The sequence below is a fragment of the Lissotriton vulgaris genome, chromosome 1_1 (genome assembly GCF_964263255.1).
Source record: "Lissotriton vulgaris chromosome 1_1, aLisVul1.2, whole genome shotgun sequence".
Classification (NCBI taxonomy): Eukaryota; Metazoa; Chordata; class Amphibia; order Caudata; family Salamandridae; genus Lissotriton; species Lissotriton vulgaris.
Window position 1 is genome coordinate 1,811,873,998 of NC_141685.1, and position 14,107 is coordinate 1,811,888,104.

Genomic DNA, 14,107 nt, shown 5'->3' on the forward strand with positions numbered 1-14,107 from the left:
TGGTACGCGATCAGGGTAGCGTCCCAGTCTTGGGCGATCGGGTATTTCCGTAGGCCAGTGGTCTCCTCTCTGTGTAGTGACACACTCTCCGCACTGGCCCAGTTGCCAAAAGAGCGACGCCAGTCTGCAGGGCGCGGTGGGTTGGCGTTTTTCCACCGTTTCGTAATGAGGCGTTTAGCCGTAATGAGGCCTAAGTCCCAAAAGCGTGCCCGCAGCTTGGTCTGCTTGGTTCTCCTGTAGAGCCCCAGTAAGCATACTTCCCACGTCTTGGGGAGAGTTTCGCCCGAGGCCGCCGTCAGCGTGTCAGTGACCGCTGACCAGTACGAGGCGAGGTGGGCGCAGTTCCAGAGTGCGTGCAGGAAGTCCGAGTCTAGGAGGCCACATCTGGGACATGCCGACGAAGTGAGTCCGAAGTAGCGATTCAGTTTGTCAGGAGACAAATACGCTCGATGAATGATATAATATTGGATGGTTTTAAATCGCGCGTTTCGGGGAACATTTCTAGCGCCCGCTAATATTGCGGTCCATTGTTTGTCCGTCCAGTCGGAGCCTCGGTCGGTCGTCCACTTCCCCCTCAGCCTTTGGGAGGAGAATTGAGTATGGGTGTGTAGTGCCTGTGCCAGCCAATGCACTATATGAGACCCATTGCCCATCACGTGCAGGTACTGGATGAGAAGATGAGTGGGCGGTTCTTGGCTCATGTCACCCCATGCCTTCGTCAGTTCATGTAGGAGTCCGGCGTGTGCCAGGAATTGACCCACTGGCAGCTCGGTGTCTGCGGTCAGGGTCTCGAAGGGCAGCAGCACTCCGTCGCTATATAGGCCGCTCAGGTCGTCCAGGTCTGCCGCCGTCCAGCTGCGTAGCGCAGTCGAGGAAAATATGCTAGTGCCCAAGGGAGTTCCCAGTAGTGGCAGGTTCGGAGCGTAGGGCACTGTACCTTTGGTAAGTCTGAGGGCCCGCGCAAAGCACCGCTTCGCGATCGCCACATGGACTTGTGTGGGGTGTCGCCCCTGCGTTAGGGGGTGGAAGAGTGTGAGCACCTGCACGGGGGACAGAGTGGTATCAGCCGTGGCCGTGTCTATCAGGTTCTTGCCGCTCAGCCAGTAAGCGACCCATTGTAGCTGGGCTGCTAAGTAATATAACTCCTGGTTGGGGACGGCTAAGCCTCCAGCGTCCGTGGCCGCATATAGAGTCTTTAACGCTACCCGTGGTCTCCCTTTGTTCCAAATAAGGCGCCTGGTGAGAGTTTCCAGCCCTCTGAATATGCGCGCTGGCACATACACTGGCAGGTTAGCATAATAATAGAGGAGCCGGGGGAGCATTATCATTTTGGTCAGTGCCACTCTGGCCGGCACATTCAGCGGGAGGGAGTTCCAGAACGTGACCTGGGCCGTGAGTGAGGATATAGCCCTCACCAGGTTACCCTCCAGGAGATCCACGGGGTCTCGATATATCAAGATCCCTAGGTACCTGAATACCGTCGGGTGCCATCGGAGCGTCTCCCCCATCATGCGCACCTCACATTGCGGCATCTCGCTACTGAATGCGTAGGTTCCCGATTTGGCCCAGTTAACGCGGAGCCCCGACATATCTCCGAATGTACGGAAGATGTCCGCGATTGCCTCAGGTATGCATGTGAGATCTCTGACATACAGTAGTAGATCATCGGCATATAGAGACACCGAGTGTATGCCGTCCGCTAGTGGGATGCCCCATGTGGCGCCGGAGGTGCGGAGCAGTTCCGCCAATGGCTCCATCGCCAGGGCGAATATCATAGGGGAGAGGGGGCAGCCCTGTCTGGTACCCCGCCCAATGCGGATCCTGTCGGAAAACAACCGCCCAGTCCGGACACGCACTTCGGGCGCCTGATAGAGGAGCCCCACCATCTGGATATAGGCTTCGCCTAGTTCGTATTTCTCAAGGACTCGGAGGAGATACGGCCATTCCACCGAGTCGAACGCTTTTTCCAGATCGAGCACGATGCACCCTGAACGCGGCCAGGTAGGGGTTGCATACCGTTGGATCTTAAAAAACCGGCGTAGATTGTAGGACGTGCTCCGGGTGGGCACAAAGCCATTTTGATCAGCGTGCACCAGCGTGGGGACCAGCGGTGCAAGTCTCCGGGCGAGCGTCGCGGCTAATATTTTATAATCGGTGTTGAGGAGTGCCAATGGTCTGTATGAGCCAAGTTCGGTCGCCTCCCTGCCTGGTTTCAGCAGAGAGACCACGTTAGCTTCGTTTAGGGACGCTGGGAGCTCAGCATCTTCCAATGCCGCCTTATACATTCTCAGCAGTTCTGGTATTAGCACCAGTGAGTAGGCTTTGTAGAACTCTGCCGGGAGCCCGTCAGGGCCCGGCGCTTTGCCATTGGAAAGGGAGAAAATCACGTCCCGTAGTTCCTCACCGGTAATTGCAGCACCCAGCTCCGCCTGGCAGGCAGCAGTAGCTGTTGGGAGCTGCAGGGTCGTCAGATAGTCCACGATCTCCACCACGGTGGCCTGCAGCCGTGTGTTATACAGGGACTTGTAATGTGACGCGAACGCCTCGTGGATCTGTGTCTGGGTGTAGACCTCGACGCCTTGGGGCGTACGGATCGACAGGACCGGCGCAGACTGCGTGTCCTGCCGTATCAGCCACGATAGCAGTCTGCCAGGTTTGTCCCCCGCGTTGTGAGTGCGCGCGGAGTGGGCCGCGAAGTTAATGTTCTTTAGGCGCTCCATCAACGCAGCGTGATCTGCCCTGGTCGAGATCAGCTGGGAATCATCGCCTCCCGTCGCCTCCCGTTCTTTATCCAGTAGCGCCTCCTCCACCCTTATCAGGTCCCTCTCCACCTGGCCTCGTAGGCCCGCCTGAACACTGAGGCAGCCTCCCCGGGTGACCGCCTTGAAGGCGTCCCACTCAAGTCTCGGGGAGGAGGTCGAGTCGGTGTTGTCTTCAAAATATTGAATGATTCTCCTGGACATCTCCTCCCGGAATGGCGGGTCGAGTAGGAGGTCCGGCTGTAAGCGCCATGTGGGTACGGGCGGACGTGGGCGCCGCCATCCATAGACCAGTGTGTGCGGGTTATGGTCCGAGTGCGTCCGTCCCAGATAGTCAGCGTCAGTCACGGAGGAAATCAGGTCGCGGGACAGCATGTATCGGTCCAACCTAACATGCAGAGAATGGGCTCCCGAGTAATAGGAATACACCCGGGCGGTGGGATTCCTGACTCGCCAGGCGTCGTGCAGGTTCCATTGCGTCGCCCAATCGGTGAGGGCCCTGGAAGTCGCTTGCGCTGGGGCGATCGCTGCTGGGGGGGACGAGCGGTCAAGGGAAACATCTAGTACGCAGTTGTAATCCCCGCCCACCATCAAGGGTACGTCTGGCCAGGGCGCAATTACTGCCGACAAGCGCGTGAAGAATTTCCCCTGTTCCACATTGGGTGCGTATATGGAGGCTATGACAATTTGCTGTCCGTCTAGTCTACCCTGTATGAAGACGTAGCGTCCCTCGGTGTCGATATTGCTGTGTGTTAGTGCGAATGGAACCCCAGGTCTGACCCAGATCAGGGTCCCCCGCGCGAACGCTGAAAAGGTCGTGGCGTATATCTGCCCCCTCCACCTACGGCGAAGTGCGGCCACCTCAGCGGCGACTAGGTGTGTCTCCTGCAGTAGTGCAATCTGGACCTGATGTCGCCTAAGGTATGAGTACACCTGGTATCTACGTGAGGGTGTGTGCATGCCCCTGACATTCCAGGTACAAAATTTAATCGTAGCCATCACAGTATGCATCGCGCTCAAGCACCCAGCCGCCCCCCCCCAACCCCCAGCCCACCCCACCCACACACACACAGCGGCCGCGGACAGTGGCTATTGTTACCCCTTGCCCACTCCCACAGTCCCAGGGATGCACGTTGTAGCATTGCAATGTCCACACTAGTCTCAAAAGGAAGAACTTTAACAGAAACATAATACCAAAAGGGCAACGACAGAACGAGTCACCGCCCAAACGCTCTATCGAGCTTAATCAATCCGTGAGATCAATGGGGGGATGACTAAGTTCAGCACGTGAGTAAAGCAAGTGAGTTCAAGTCGCCAAGAGAGCTGTGGCAGCTCCCCTCCACGGGCAGTATGTCTAGGGGCACCAAATGTCAGTGGCAGTGTCCGCAGACAAGTCATGGTTCCCAATGTCGCTGGTCTCGGATAGTCCACCCCTGGGGGGGGGATCCCATCTGCTACTTCCACAGGGGGGGCCACTCACCTCTAGGGGTCCGTCCACCCCACCAGATGCTTGCTCCCAGTGACGTGTCAATGGGACCGCTCCAACCCCTCTCTCGGTGTCACGGCGGGCCGTGCCGGGCCGGTAGGTGGGGGGATCAGGAGTGGAGCTCAGATCACGGAGATGGGGCTGTATGTAGCTGCCGTGGGTCTCAGAAGTGCTGTTGTGGACTCCCGGACAGGTCAGCCTTAAAAGTGACCAAACTGTCCCAGGATGCCAATCGCGACGCCCAGGCCTGGGCTAGGTTGAGGAGGGTTGTTTATGCTATCAGATCTGATGTTTGGGGTGTGACATCCGGCAAGCCCTCAGTGTTTGAGTCATCTGGCAGTCCGTACATGAAATCGTCGTCCTCGCTCCCGCGTGATCTTGGGCTTGCGTTGGAGATCAGGATGGGCGATTGTGAACCACTGATCTCAGCCGTTCTCCGGATGGCCTCTCGATGTTCAATCAGTATTTGCTCTGGGGTGGGTCCAATTTCTGCGTCTGTGGTCGGCGACCCGGGCCTCGAGACGTGTCGTTGTCTCCGCCTGCGGGTACCTCGATTTCGGCGCTGCTCCTTCGGCGCAGGTACGTAGTTGGCATCCACTCCTGAATCCAGCCAGGCCGCCGCTGCCTCTGGAGTATCGAAGAAGTGGGTTTTGTCCTGCGCCACCACTCTGAGACGTGCTGGGAACAGCAAGGAGTACTTGAGAGCCAGGCGCCTGAGCCGTTGTTTCACCTCGAGGAACGATTGACGCCGGCGCTGGACCTGAATGGTGTAATCAGGGAAGAACATCACCTTGGCGTTGTCCACCTGTATGTCCGACAGTTTCCGCGTTTCGCGGAGAATGGCGTCCCGGTCACGGTAATTCAGCACCCGCATGAGCATTGGCCTCGGGCTGGAGCCCTCCGGGGGTGGACGGGACGGTACTCTGTGCGCTCTTTCCACCACAAAATGCGGTGACAGGGTGCCTTCTGGTAGGAGCTCTCTGAGCCAGATCTCCATATGTTCCGCAGTCTCCCTCCGTTCCCATCGTTCCGGCAGGCCCACTATGCGTACATTGTTTCTTCTGGCCCGACCTTCAGCATCCTCCGCTCTATCCTCGAGGAATTCCACCCGGTTGAGTAGGTCACGGACGTGCTTATCTGTCTGCGTCAGCTTGGGTGTGGTCTCCGCCATTGTTTGCTCCAAGGCCGTGGTGCGGTCAGACAGTTTCTTGTGGTCCGCTCGAAGGAGCGTTAAGTCCACAGCCACTTTATCGATCCTGTTCTCCAGTGACGTACGGGTGAGCTGCATGGATTCCTCCAGGCGTTCCATGGCCGCCAGCATAGTGTCCAGTTTGGAGGCGGTTTGGTCAGCCTCTGTGTTCTTCACCATCTTTCCTTTGCTCAGTGTCCCACCGGTGCCGGTCTTCGCTCTGGTCCCCCCTGACATGTGGGTGGTTGTCACGGGTAGGCAGCCGGTCAGGCAAGCTTTCACGGCGAACGCTGTTGGGGCCCGTGCGTACTAGCCTCTCCTGGTCAGGCCGTCCGCTCAGCCCGTGCCGTGCGGTGTGCGGGATCCTGGATGCCACCTGACGTTGCGTGGGGCACCGTGGAGCTCGGTGCTGGATTAGCTGAGGTGGAGAATGCGGAGCTGTTCTGGGTTCTCACCCGCGTGGGCCTGGGCAGGTCCCCTGGTGTAAGGCCGATTGTTAGATGGGCTGTCTCGACGTGGTCACGGTCTGTGTGTCGCGTGGGCCGGGCTCTTCAGCACTGGATGGGTCCGACGTTGACCAGCGGCTGTATCTGTACAGCGGGTGGGTTCCGGTGTCCAGGAGGTGGGGCCACCCAGCTACCGTTGCCGATCATTCAGGCCCAGGGGCGATGTCGATAGTGCGGGTCACCAAGCAGTAGAGTGCGATAGTCCTCCGGCTCCCGCTAGTTTTGGCGGGAAGTCCCCAGCGCCGGCAGGCAGGGCGGGTCAGCAGTGCAGGGCGCCGCGGGTCAGTGTGGCGTGCCTGCTTGTGGTCTCTGGGATCCCCGCGCCGTGGGTTCACCGGGGGTACCGGGCGCTGTGGTACCGTCTCGTCCCCCTCGCTGGGCCAGCGACAAGGCGGCGGGCGAGTGTGATGGTCCAGGGGGCAGAGCGGGTCAGTTTTCGCTGTGGTCTGCCGGGAGCCAGGGGCAACGCTGATCAAATGGACCCCCAGGTGTCCGAGTGGTCCCCCTCTCCGGTGCTCGCAGGGCCTGGCAGGATGCCTCCAGGGTCGGTCGGCAGGGCGGGCCGATTTCACCGCCTGCCGTGGGCCAGGGTTGGATGCCTTGCAGCTGAATCTGGGGCTCCTGCACGGCTGGAGCGCTGGTGGGCGGCCGGCGTTGCGGCGCGGTATCCTTCCCCTCCGGATCGCGCCGGGGAGTGCACACGTGTTGCGGCCTACCTCGTTGGGCCGGATCCCCGGTTTTGGGTAGATGGGGCCGCCGACCGGAAGTGAGCCCTGGGCGGGCAGGTGCAGCAGCAGCTGACGGTCGGGGGGGTCCGGTGCTCCGATCCTCCTGAAATTTTCAGGGATGGCAGGGCAGGTCCCCGGGTGCACTCGGTCCGAGTTTGGGCCCGAATGCACCGGAATTGAAGGAGAAATCGCCCGTGGAAGGGGAGCCTCGCTCGGAGCTCTACCCGGGCACGTCCTCTTACATTGCGCTCTTGGCCACGCCCCCCCATGTTCATTCCTTCTCATGTTTCTCCCTCTTCCAATTCTGTGCAAATGTTAGGAAGAAGAGATGGTGGGGGTGATGCTCCTGATTCTCAGTCCAGTAGTGGGGTTTCTAACCAGTCTGTTCTTTCTCCTGGTCCTGGCCCTTCTCAGTCCTTGTCAAGGTGTCAAAGGGCTCGTAGTCCACCCCTGTATCTTAATGATTATTGTTGTGGTTGATCTAATGTTTAATGAACCGAGGTGTGTTCCCTTCTTCGAATTAACATTTTGTTTTCTAGTTTTTCTGTTTGCTTTGTTTTTGTTTTTTGTTTTCAACAAGAGAAGATGTATATTATTCCTACATTTGTTTCCATGTTTTCCCTCCTGTGGCCTTATCTCATGTGTTCCAGAATGTAGGTGGCTCTGAACTCTTCCTGCCATTCTGGGTTGAGACAGTTTGTGCCTGGCCAGCTCCTTTTGAAGATGTCCTGCTGTTCCTCTCTGAAATAAACCTGCTGTAATGCACTGGAAGCTTCCGAGCATTTACTACAGGTATCAAATGGTTGGAATGGAGATTTAAGCCAGGATGTGTGTCTCAAAGGGTACAATATTGTGGAAGAAGAGTTGAGTGTAAGAGAAGGAAGACTATGGAGGAGGGATAAATTTGTACCACCTGAGGGCCTTAAAGCTAAGATTATCAGTATTGCACATGAGGGACATATGGGTAGGAATATGACTAAAAGACGCATTCGTCAGTCATTTTGGAGGCCAAAATTAGATAAAGATGTTGAAAATACTGTCAAAGATTGTTATGCTTGCGCTACTAGTGATAAAACCAAGGTTGTACGTCAACCACCTCTTGCTTGCGTTAAATTTCCTGATCGTCCTTGGGAAAGAGTAGCAATAGATTTTCTAGGTCCTATTTCTAGATTAGGGCCAAGTTGGAAATTTCTAATGGTTTTAGTAGATCAACATTCTAAATGGTTTGTTATGGAAACTGCAGACAGTATTGTATCTGAGAAAGTGATAAGATTTCTGGAGAAGGTCTTTATGAATGAAGGAAGGAATTCCCAAGATTTTAGTGTCGGATAATGGTCCTCAGTTAGTCTCTAGGGTAATGCAAGATTTTCTTCATCGCAAAGGTGTGAGACATGAAAAGGTTGCCATGCTCAGACCTCAAGCCAATGGTTTGGTGGAGAGAATTAATCGTTTAATTATGGATAATATTCAACGTTCTTTGTGTAATGGACTGTCATGGTCAGATGAATTGAAAAAATTAACATGGTCTTCTAGAGTGACGCCACACTCTATTACTGGTGTGTCACCATTTGTATCGCTTAAGGGAAGGGAGCCAGGACTTAAAGAGGTACCAGGATGGTAAAAAGACAAAGAATGTGTGTGGGTGGATCGTGAAAGAATTGGTAAAGATGTCAGAAATCAGCAATTGTCTGCTGCTTGTCGTTATAATCAAATGTGAGGTGTCAGGTTCCCTACGATCAAATTGGGTGACTGGGTGGTTGTGAAACGGGGTGGTGTTGTTGTGAAAGGTGATAGCAAATTCTCCAAACCGTTCCAAATCAAAGAAGTGAAGAAAAGTGTAGTAGTTTTAAGTGATGGATCTATTTGGAGTTATGGAAATATTTCTAAATGTCCTTCACCTCCATTGTTGCCAAGTGATTTTTTACATTAATTATAACACTGTTAATTGTTTCAATGATCTTGATATCAGCAGTATATTGTATATAATCTATAAAGTTATATAGTGTTTCTTTTATTAACCAATATGTACGGGGAAAGATGTGTAGAGTTGTCTTTATTAGAATGTACATGTGTTGCTAAGTAACATGGAATGTGATGATTAGAAAGACTGTGAAACTAACAGTGGAGCAGTGAAACTGGTGGATAAGGAGCTGGAGTTTCCTGTGCCTTATCTTCAATAAACAACTTATACCTACAATATACCTTGATTTCATTTTTACAGAAAGATCTTGGGATCTTTCGCTTGGAAGCCCACCAGAGGGAAATATCAGCTTTGAAATAATTGCATGTCACAGCGCAGAGCCTACTAAGGTAACAATTATCAAAAGAGTCATTCTTCAAAGGAAATCGTACTATACATCCCAGAATGCACAACAAGAGACGTACCTAAAGGAATTCTGAGATATTTGCCCGTTTTAAAACTGCCCAGCTGTATATGATGCCTGTGAACAAGGAGTATAAAACTCCGAAACGCATTAAGGCTTGAAAATAAAGTTCTGAATGATGGAATGCTGGCTGCCTGCACTGGGTTTGCTTCTGAATGCTCCTCGAATCAGGGGAAATTGTTTCAAAATAAATATATATATATATACACACACATACTTGTATCATCAACTTCTCAACGCACAAAAAATCTGATTGAACTGTTATGGGAAACTGGTCTTTTCTTATCATTATCTGTTCAGTACTGATATACATTTTGACTTAAAGCTTCCAACATGTCTATTTGAAGAAATATCTGTGTAATGACTATGTATAATCATTTATTTAAATATCTTATGTTATACGCTATGGATTGACTAATAAATAAAAAAAGCTTTTAACACTTCCAAAGCAGCACGTATTACACAATCTCTATTTTTTATTTACAATAGAGCTAATATTACTCTAGAATGTCTTTACAAATTTGATTTATCTGCTTCCCTACCATGTTGGTCTTGTTCATTTTCCAATGGTACTGTAACTCACTTTATTGTTGCTCTCAGGTATCTGACTTTTGGAACACTATTGGTCTAAATATTTAAATATCTTCCAATTGTAATATATCGTTAACAATCCAAAATGTTTTCCTAGGATCTATGTTGCCTGACTTGAAACACCTTCCCCCACCCCCCCAAACCTTTGTTATTGGTTCTTTTTATTGCACTTGCTTTTAACGTTACACTATTGTGTTGGAAAGATGCTTCTAAGATCCCAGAGTTAACATGGTGGAATTTTATTTGTGACAAACATAGAATGTCTACTGTCTCTTCGTTATCATTAAGCCATAAAATTAAATCGGATTTATATTTGTTAGCCTTTACTATTTATTTATCTTTGCACTGACCGTTACCTTAATTAGCTATCTTTTTTTATTTCCATAAATTCCCTATATTTTTTCCCCATATGCTCTCTACTCAACCCCTTCATTTATTTTTCTCTTCCTTCTTTTTATATTAAATAATAATCTTCTTTCTTATTTCACAGTTTTTAGCGTTTTTTCCATATTTTACAAATTACATTACCTTTGATTTGTAATTGCAATGTTACACCTGTCTGTTATTATGATTGTTAGTGTTCTACATATCCTCAATAAAAACTATTTAACAAAAAACAAATAGGAGACGTATGTTGAAATATGATTTGGGTGTATTTATTCTTAATCTTAATTTGTATATTACTTGCTGAGCTTTTCATAATATTTTCAACCATTCTCATTCTTATTCACATTATGTGTAGACTAGTTGTGTATAATACATTATAATACTGTAAAGAAAAATATTATAAATATGTATGTACTGATTTCAGTGCTCAAGGTGGGGCTCTATTACATCATTGGCATATAAAAGATTCTTTAACAGCTTTTTAATGATTCCTAAAGCTCTTATCTAAATGCGCATAGCTCAATACAGTAAAAAAAAAAAACCTATAAATGTGTATGTACTGATTCCGGTGCTCAAGGTGGAGCTCCATTACATCATTGGCATATAAGAAATTCTTTAACAGCTTTTCAATGATTTTTAAAACTCTTGTCTAAATGAGCATAACTCAGTGAGGAAGGGTGAGAGATGCTTGCCAGTGTTCCTTTTCTCCCAAGAGGTCAGTTTCCTTTTGAAGCTTAGGAAATCCACCCCTTGTGACACCAATAATTTGGGAGTAACACATCACTTTCATGGAGAGACAACATAACCGGATACTGCAGAAAGGTGTGTACACTATATAAGAACAGTACTATTTAACATTGGGGATTGCATTACAAAGAACAGTAGTACATGTTGTAATCCAGCAGGCCTGATGGACATTACTGCTGCACAAAAACCATGAATGGCTTTTTATCACAATAACACACCCACAAGCAATGCTCTGCAGTCTTGGGGTAAGACATTTCTGATTAGCAAGGCCATTGCTTCTCAAATGCTTTGGCAAAATAATCTGGTACTTTACACAGCAGAGAAAAACAGTTCACATGTAGAACAGACGGGGGAACTTAGGATATCCAAATAATTTAAATTTCAGCAGGACATTCTTCCCACTTTATACTCACATCAAGAAGATCCTGAAAATACTTCTTTTTTTCCCAAGGTAAAAATCCTTTATAATCCACATCATAATACTGTAGTTTTCTAATTGGCACAAAATTATTTCCTATGGTGACTCCTTCAGCATGATCCTCCTTTATTCTGTTCTTAATATTTCTTTTCTCTCTGGACTGCAAGACTTGCTTTGTCAGAAGCACATCCACATTTCCTTCTAGGGATTCCATGTTATTCCCATCTTTTTGAAATTTTGAAACAGAGTGATTAATATTCTTTTTGGATGTGTCTTTCAGCTCAGTTTCCTCATGTCTCACCACTAAATAAACATAATTTGACTGATCATGCATTTTCTGCTCCCCAGGCAACACTTTTGCTTCACCCACCATTAAGTCTTTATAAGGCTTCTGTGAATTCTTACTTAAGTTCTCAACAGCACCTTCCACATTCACTTGCAAATGTTTTTCACCAATGCCATGAATCTTCTGCAAGGGCTTCTCTGTTCTCTGTTGAGAAGTGTTCTGAAAAGGCTTTAGCAGAGCAGCTTTTGACAACTGGTATCCTTTTATTGTAAGATCCCCATTTTCTAGCTCAGTGTCCAAGGACTTAAGGGCAATTTGGACTTCTTGAGGAAGGTAAGATTGATTTGGGAAAGATATGCTCATGTTTTCATGAATGATGGCAACGGTACTAGACAGCCGATGTCTGTATCTTGGAAAACGATTTTCTTCAGGAATATCTTCAAACAGGACTTCAGCTTCAGGAGCTGGTGATGTTGATTTTATGTCCTCAGCTTCTTGCTTTGGAGTTTCAGTTGCGTTGAGCTTAGGCTCTTGCATTGTGTCAACAGCAACAGTTATCCGCATTTTGAACTCTTCATTATTTTCGTTTTGGAATGTGAAGTTGAATTGGATCACTGTGGCGTTCATTCCACTATGCATGATCAGGTGGATGGTCTTCCATTTATTGGCAACTGAAGCATGTCTTATAATTGGGTTTTCACTGTAAGCACCTTCTGTTGCTCGCTTTGCTACTTTGGCAAAACTGAAATAGGGCAGATATTGACCCTTTGGAACAACATAGTGGGTTTGATTGTGATGAAGGGTTATCTTGTACATCTCGTTAAAGTGATCTATAAAAAAGGAAAATAATCATTGTCCATGTTTAAAATAAAAAATGGGTGAATTCTGCTTCCCCATCATAACACCATCACTAGTTTTACATTAATAAAAAAGCACATACAGGGTCATACAGTATTCAAAGTGTTTAACATTGGTACCCGTGTTTTGATTTTATATGGAGAACATCTGTAGTTCTGATTAAGCACCTCTGCTTATAATCGAACATGAACACAAAGAAATTGCAGATAATCATTTATTTCCTCTAGGAAAAGAAAGGCAAATGCTACCCGTCCACAGATTATGTTTTACAACAATGTATTTTACATATTTACATGCTATACAAATCCCTACCATCTAGCAGATGGGTTCGGTAATTGCATCTCGATTTTGTGGAAAAACTCAAAAATACTTTGTCAACCATAGGCATAGCAGGAATGACTCACTGTGACCACAGCCCCAGAGACCATACCCAGTATATCAAGGGCATCTTTCATTTTTTTATCTCCTCGTGTGTGCATGCTAAATAAAACTCTAGATGTGTGAATGCCTTTACTGTCCTCCAAACTCCAAAAAGGGGACAAAGTGGGCCACATGAAAATCTACCATAAATATCAAGCTGCAAAACTACTGCTGTAGTTCAGTAATGAGCTTCTTTTGCAATAGGAGAAGTGTGGCTCAATGGTTAGAGCGGCAGAGTGGAGAAGTGTGGCTCAATGGTTAGAGCGGCAGACCCTGATGCAGAGGTCTAGCCCGGGACCAGGGTTCAATTCCCCGCCTCGGCGGGTCTTGGGCACAAATTTCCACGGACCTGATAATTCTCGCCTCGTGCCTATTCTAATCATAGAGTCCCACTCTGCAACTCTGGGCAATAGCTTGCTTAACCCCTTCGCTGCGGGGCTAATTTCCCCACAGCGCGGGGGGGACGGGGGGCCGCGCACGGCGCCGCTGTGCTCATGACGAGCCCAGGCTCGTCATGCAGCACGGTGCTCGTGCGCTGGTGACGAGCCTGGGCTCGTCATGACCACGCCCGCGCAATGGAACGCTCAGCACAGCGGGGAAATTAGACCCCGCGTGTGAGCGTTCCACGGCTCATGACGAGCCTAGGCTCATCACCAGCACACGAGCACCGTGCTGCATGACGAGCCTAGGCTCGTCATCAGCACGGAAGGGGTTAATCTCCACAACGGCCCCCACAACGCTAAGGATGCCTGGCCTTCACCCTGGGGGTGCCCAGGAGTGGACGCCTCACAGGGAAATCCAGGACGGGTTCCACAGCGGTATTCGTACAAGCGCCTTGAGATCCTTGCGGGTGAGTAGAGCGCTGTACAAGTATCAATTTACATAGAATACACTCTATACTTTAAAACAGTATTTGTCTTCCTTAAGAAACTACTGTAGTAGTAGCAAACTGATTTTTCAGTATCCCAGTTGTGCTTGAACATTTACACTGTAAAGTCCTGAGAATAGCTTTACAAAAATTGCATAGGTCTTGTAAAGTGATGTAACGCAGCAGCTTTCATTTGTGCTAAAAGCTTCTCCCTTATTTATACTACATCTGGCACCAACATGCTACTCACTTCACAGTACCGGTTTTGTAATTGGCCTAACCTAAGTTGGTAACCAAGCATTACTAAGAATAGCTTAATCATTCTAAAATTAAATGTTTATCATATGGTGCATATTTATGACTGGTAACGAAAAACCTATTTAGAAGAAAAAGAAAAACCAACTAGGTTAAAAACTGTAGCAGAATTACATATATATTCTATATAAAAGGCGCTTATAGACCAGATGCAATGCTTCAACC

The 14,107-nt window shown here is 48.9% G+C and overlaps 1 protein-coding gene across 1 annotated transcript in view; it reads right to left on the reverse strand.

The window, feature by feature from the left end:
• Positions 1-14,107, reverse strand: part of GNPTAB (N-acetylglucosamine-1-phosphate transferase subunits alpha and beta) — a 715,805-nt gene that overhangs the window by 243,956 nt on the left and 457,742 nt on the right. The window contains exon 13 of the mRNA XM_086919157.1: positions 11,191-12,311. Coding sequence (XP_086775283.1) covers positions 11,191-12,311 — 1,121 coding nt within the window. The remainder of the gene's footprint in view (positions 1-11,190; positions 12,312-14,107) is intronic.